This window comes from Amphiprion ocellaris, chromosome 3 (assembly GCF_022539595.1).
Source record: "Amphiprion ocellaris isolate individual 3 ecotype Okinawa chromosome 3, ASM2253959v1, whole genome shotgun sequence".
NCBI lineage: Eukaryota > Metazoa > Chordata > Actinopteri > Pomacentridae > Amphiprion > Amphiprion ocellaris.
This window is the reverse complement of record NC_072768.1, coordinates 37,493,992-37,500,483: the sequence shown is the minus strand read 5'-3', so window position 1 is coordinate 37,500,483 and position 6,492 is coordinate 37,493,992. Positions and strand designations below refer to the sequence as shown.

General features: G+C 39.7%; 1 protein-coding gene across 2 annotated transcripts; it reads left to right on the top strand.

Moving 5' to 3' along the window:
- Positions 1-777: 777 nt before the first annotated feature.
- On the top strand, positions 778-5,148 carry acd (ACD shelterin complex subunit and telomerase recruitment factor). Of its 2 annotated transcripts, XM_023271006.3 has the most exons (3): positions 778-1,092; positions 2,558-2,677; positions 2,868-5,148. In XM_023271006.3, the coding sequence occupies exon 3, from the start codon at positions 2,928-2,930 to the stop codon at positions 4,848-4,850; it is 1,923 nt and encodes a 640-aa protein (XP_023126774.2). In that variant the 5' UTR covers positions 778-1,092; positions 2,558-2,677; positions 2,868-2,927; the 3' UTR covers positions 4,851-5,148. The 2 variants fall into 2 exon arrangements, with proteins under 2 accessions (XP_023126774.2, XP_023126775.2); XM_023271007.3 differs by lacking the exon at positions 2,558-2,677.
- Positions 5,149-6,492: the final 1,344 nt, after the last annotated feature.

Here is a 6,492-nt window from a genome sequence, read left to right as displayed (position 1 = left end):
AATGAGGGATCGATAAAGTTTATTTTATGTTGACATTTTTGCTGAAAAATGTTCAAAATTATTCATACTTCACACCAGAGCAGTCAAACAGTTCCTATAATTGCTCATAAACTTCTTGCGTGTCTCCAATAGGATTTTAGATCGTTTAAAATGACACAGAAGCTGCAATCTATCAGAAACTGACAACAATTCTAAGGATATAAATATATTTGGACTTATTTTTTTAGTGAGGAATCAAAAACAACCAAGAAATAGTTACTAACAACATCTTAAACATAAATGTCTTACCCTGTTTTGTTCTTTGTTTGCATTGTTTCCAACCAAAGAAGCAGATTGCTTTTCTTGGAAAAAAAATACTGAATAAATTTGGTATTTAACTGTATATGACCCACGGGATAAACAAAAACATTAATATTCAAATTTATTTTGTGATAAAAATGTGATACGTGTTACCGGAGCAGTGTTTAATGTACTTTTGTTGGGACACCTGAACGCATCATCAGCGAGGCGGAAAGTGTGTCGATAAACAGTGTTCCAATACTTCACAAGCAAACTCTGATTTGACTAAAAGTTAAACAAATTATATCATTGGAGGCTAGTATGTAGATTTAGAGGCTAATATATTTAATTTATACGTATTAATTAAGACTTTTAAAGAAAATATCCTGGCTTTACTTGCTTATATTTCGAAAACGCTGCTGAAAATAAGAGAGAAAACGGAAATGGAACGCGGCCGCCGTTAAATCAGTTTACACAAAATAGAGGATGCAGCTAAAGAGTACTTCCGCTGTCAATAGAAGCTTCTTAGCAACTGCTAGCAAAGCGATTGTATACCTTTTAATACTACAAATCATCTAAGCAAACCTATTATTTACTATAAAATTAATAAACACAATTGTATGTTATATATTAATAGTTAAACTGGTCTGTACCTAAGTTTAAAGGCGAATGTTTGCGCTTTATTTTGAAGGAAAAAGGATCTATTCGCTATTTTCTCTCTCTTGTTGACTCTGCCGCCATAACTTTGAAACGTGGATCGTATACAGTCTGTCTTTGGATAAACGTCAGTTGTGAGTGTCTCATTTCATAAAGGTAATAACTCCAACTTCTTATTTAAGCTACGCTGTTATCGTGCTATGCTAGCTAACCGGAGTTAGCAACGCTGCTGCTAACGGGAGACACTAGTGGGTTTGACTGTTGAGGTTAGCTTCTGATTCTGTGTTTTCTCCACATTTTAACGACGTAAAACTGTCATAGACATTTAGATTAACACCCCATGTTGTCTGTAACCCACTTTCATGTTTCTGAGCCCTTTAGTCTGGCTGTGGTGGTGCAAGAAAAGAAGATTTAACTGCGTTTCTTGCATGTAGACCACATTAATACCAGGTCCACATCAAAACCCACTACACGTCAACATGTTAAATCTGCACTAGAGTGTCTCTGATAGGCTGAAGAGTCTTTAAAGCACAGTGTATGATTGCAAAACCATTGTTTCTGTCTGTGGAAATACAAAAAGAGAGGTATTTCTCGATAGTTTTTGGCACCTGGTCCACAATAAACCAGTTGTAGATCTAAAACTACTACATATAGATGGGTCAGAAATGGTCTAGATGGTTAGATAGTATTTGAAAAGGGTTTTTCATTTGTGAAACCTTTGTTCTATGTATGAAAATGCAAAATAAGAAGATTTTTCCTGTTTGTCTTGTACCTGGGCAACACAAAACAAGGTCCAGATCAAAACCCACTATAGATCGAGTTAAATCTGCACTAGAGTGTCTCTGAAAGGTTAAAAAACAGTATCTGATTGTAAAAGCCTTTTGTTTTTGTTTGTGAAAATGCAAAAAGAGAGGAATTTCTTTGCAGTTTCTAGACCAGTTCTAGAGCTAAGACTACTACAGATAGATGGGTCATGTTTGGACTAGATGGTCCCTGAGAGGTTGAAGAGTATTTTAAAACTTCATGAAAATGTTCTATGTGTAAAAATGCAAAATAAGAAGATTTCACTGTTTTTCTTGCATCTGGGCCACATAAGACGAGGTCCAGACAAAAGTACAAAACAAAACACAATAGATAAATGGATAAAATCAAAACTAGACTATGGCAGAAAGATTAGATTCTCTTTAAAACTCCGTTTCTGATTAGTGAAAGTTTTATTATGTTTGTGAAAATCCAAAGCAGGAAGAACAGTTTTTTTTTCTGCATCTAGACAACATTAATCCAGGTACAGATCAAAACTTAGTATTTGCTAACTGGTTTAATCTGGATAACCTTGTCTCTGAAAGGCTAAAGAGTCTTTAAAACAGAATGCTTGATTTGTGAAACCTTTATTTTATTTGTGAAATTGCAGCAAAAGAAGAATATACTGCTTTTTTAATATGTAGATCACATTAGACCAGGCCCAGATCAAATAATAGTGGACTTGGATGTTCCAACTCAAGACTAGATGGTCTTACAGTGGCTTTTAAAGAGTCTTTAAATCACAGTTTCTGATCTGTGAAACCTTTATTCTGTTTGTGCAAATGCAACACAGCTGAGATTATACTGCTTTTTTTTGCAGCTGGACCACATTAGACCACTTTCCAGATAAACTTCGATGGAACAAATCTGAATTAGATCGTCCTCAGGAGACTGAAGATTCATTTTTAAAACCCTTATTCTGTTTGTGAAAGATCAAAAAGTGAGATTTTATTGCTTTTGTCACGTTTCCCTTAAATTCTGTATCGGATATGTGAATTGGAAGCTAACTTCAGCATTTTCTTGACGTTAAATTCGAAAACTGATGAATTGTTCTTGCTTTGCTCGTTTTTCTTTTATTAATATTTATTGTTTTCTAGCGGCTCATGGGTGCTTCCTCTTTTTTTCCTCAGGGATGTTGTGATGCTGGAGCCACGTTTTCCTGCCGGACTCTAACTGGAAACCCTCCAAACATGCTTCGACCTGCTCGGAACAGACTGACTCCGTGGATTGAGAGTCTGATCCTGAGCTACAGCGTCCCTGAGGAGGATGAGGAGGGTGAAGAGGAGCATGGTGGTCGCAGCAGAGGCCAGCTGAGGGCTCACGTCGTCGGGGTGAACCACATGTCTGAGTCCCAAGCTCAGCTCCAGAGCTCTGAGGACCCCACCGGGCTGCTCTACCTGTCCGACGGGCAGCTCCAGATCCCGACCGTCCTCACCGCCGCCGCCTGGGAGCATCTCCAGGACCAGGAGGACCGTGAGTGCTTCACCAGCCTGCTCAACTCCACCGTCTGCATCCAGGACTACCGGCTGCTCTTCCACATGGCCCCGGAGGAGACCAGGTGCAGGTTCTTCTTATCGGTCGGCCAGCTGGCGACGGTCGCAGCCGGCCCAGTGAAGGACAAACCGCCCTGCTGCAGCACTTTAAACTCCGTTCAGGGGAAGATCCGCCTGACGTGGAGGGCTCTGCGGGGTCAGGAGGACTCCGAGAGCCAGGACGGACACGAACTAACCGTGCTGCTGGACGAGTGGCAGCGCGACGTTCTGGAGGAGCTGAAGCAGGACATCCGGCGGAGGCTGAACCCTCAACCCTCCACCTCCTCTCACCAGGCTTCATCCACCCTCCACACCACTGGCTGGGACCTGGACAGGATCAGATACAAGGGAGAGGAGCCTTTCAGCGTCCCCATGAGGTATCTGCTCATACCGGAGGACGCTGCTGGAGGGACGCGGCCTTCTGGTGGTGAAGCTCAGCAGCAGAGATCTGAACCAGCAGCCGTGGAGGTCTGGGAGGACGCGAAGAGCTCACCTTCACCTGTGGAGGACAAGACGAAGAAGCCTTCATCCAGCTCACCTTCACCTGTGGAGGACAAGACGAAGAAGCCTTCATCCAGCTCACCTTCACCTGTGGAGGACAAGACGAAGAAGCCTTCATTCAGCTCACCTTCACCTGTGGAGGACAAGACGAAGAAGCCTTCATCCAGCTCACCTTCACCTGTGGAGGACAAGACGAAGAAGCCTTCATTCAGCTCACCTTCACCTGTGGAGGACAAGACGAAGAAGCCTTCATTCAGCTCACCTTCACCTGTGGAGGACAAGACGAAGAAGCCTTCATTCAGCTCACCTTCACCTGTGGAGGACATAATGAAGAAGCCTTCATCCAGCTCACCTTCACCTGTGGAGGACAAGACGAAGAAGCCTTCATTCAGCTCACCTTCACCTGTGGAGGAGTTCGTGCTGTCGGAGGACATCGTGCTGCCGGAGGACATGATGGACAGGCCTTCATTCAGCCCCTGGGACATATTTCCTCCTCTGTGTCTCTCCCCCTCATCCTCTGAATCCTCCTCAGAAGATTTACCTCCTCCAAACCCAGATCCTGCAGCCGTCCACAGCACCAAGGAGTCCAGCTTCCTCCCAGCGTACCAGAATCAGCCGAGCAGCGTCGTCCAACCTGCTGCTTCGTCCTCGGTCACTCCACCTGACAAAGCCCCAACGGGACAAAACCTCCCCGCTGTGGAGTCGGGCGTGGAGGAAACCGTGGAGAGAAAAGCCAGGAAGATGAAGAGGAAGCGAAGCGATCCATCGCCTGAAGCTCTGAGCACGCTGGTGGAGGAGGAGCTCAGCACCAGTCCTCCGTCGTGGCTCTTTGACTCTCAGGCTGGATCAGAGGAGACCGGCAGCAGCAGCAGCATCAGCCCCGAACAGACCACAGGACCCGTCCAGAGGAAAACTCCCAGCATGCACAGCGACAGCTCGCTGTTCTCCTACTCCTACAGGGTGACCGGACAGAACCTGCTGGATCTGAGTCGGTTCAAAGTGGCTTCGTCGCTGCTGCAGTGGTCCGTAAAATATCTGCTGAATCCAGATCAGACGGACAAAACTCAGAATGTCGTCTGAGGAGGTTCAGGTTTCACCTCTGAACAGTTCAGCTGCTCGGCTGTCGTTTCCGTTTGTTGGATGTTTCTGCTCCATGTGATCAACTGGAGCTCAAGAGTCAATCTGCAACTGTCATTTCAAGCAAAAATAACAAATGTTTGATGTTTCTGGCTCCTCAGATATGAAGATTTGATGATTTTCTATGTTGTACGTGATGCTAAAGTGAAAAATACATTCAACTAAGAGATTAGAACTGTAATTCTGTACTATTTTCTGACATTTTTACCACAAAATGATAAATCATTTCATTGAAATTTCACTGAGCTGCAATATTTTGTTAATTATTTAGTCGGGTGACAAAAAATTAATTAGCAACTAAAGCAAAAGTATTTAATATTTGATGGTTTTAGTTTTTTTTTTTAAAAATGAAGATTTGATGCTTTTCTTTGTCACATATGATGCTTCAGGAAATATCTTTAGATTTTTGATATAACAGGCTTTTTAAAAAATATATTTTCTGGAATTTTTCAGACAAATGACAAAAAAAATCTAATGGAAACAGTATGGAGGTTGATGTTCAGTTGATTAATCAATTAGTAGATAAACAGAAAAGTCAATAGGAGCGAAAATTGATTCAAAAAAGTCAAGTATTTGATGTTTCAACTCCTTAGATACAAACATTCAAAGCTTTTCTTTGTCTCACATGATGCAAAAGAGAAAAATACATTAGACTGAGAAGTTATAACTGACATTTTGCAAAAACAAAAAATGGAAGAAAATGCCAAATCATTCAGTGTAAATCTCACAGAGCTGCAGTGTTTTGTTGATTAATCAATTAGATTAAACCTTTATTGATTCCGCAGTGGGGAAATTTGGAATCAGTTAACTGACAGAAAATTCATCAACGGAAAAAGCAAAAATAATCAATATTTTTTGGTTCCAGCTTTTTAAAAAATGAGGATTTGATGCTTTTATTTGTCACACATGATGCTTCAGTGAACATCTGTAGATTTTTCTGTACAAGACAAGAAACTATAACTGACATTTTGCAGACACAATGATTGTATTTTATCATTTAATATGAGTCTCACAGAGCTGCAGCTTTATTTTTTTAATTTAATCAGTTTATTGATTCATCAGCAGCTAAAACTGAAGCAAAGCGTCAAATATTTGATGTTTTTGAATCCGGATATGAAGATTTGATGCCTTTGTCACAAATGATGCAAAAGTGAGTAAGACAAGACATTTTTTTACTATATTTTTTAAAAAATTAAGTTAAGAAAACAATCAATTCATTAAAAAAGAAGTAAATGTTACATAAATCAATAATGAAAGTTATTAGATGCAGTTGTGATCAAGTGCTGACAGCTTTGTATAGTTTTGTTTTGAAGTTTAATTATTTTTATATATATATATATATATGTATATATATATTTGTGTGTGTGTATATATATATACACACATATATACATATACACATATATACGTATGTGTATATATATATATATATATTTTTTTTAATATATATATATATATATATATATATATATATATATATATATATATATATATATATATATATATATATATATATATATATATATATATATATATATATATATATATATATATAGTTAAAAATTGGTTTTTATTAATTTTTTGC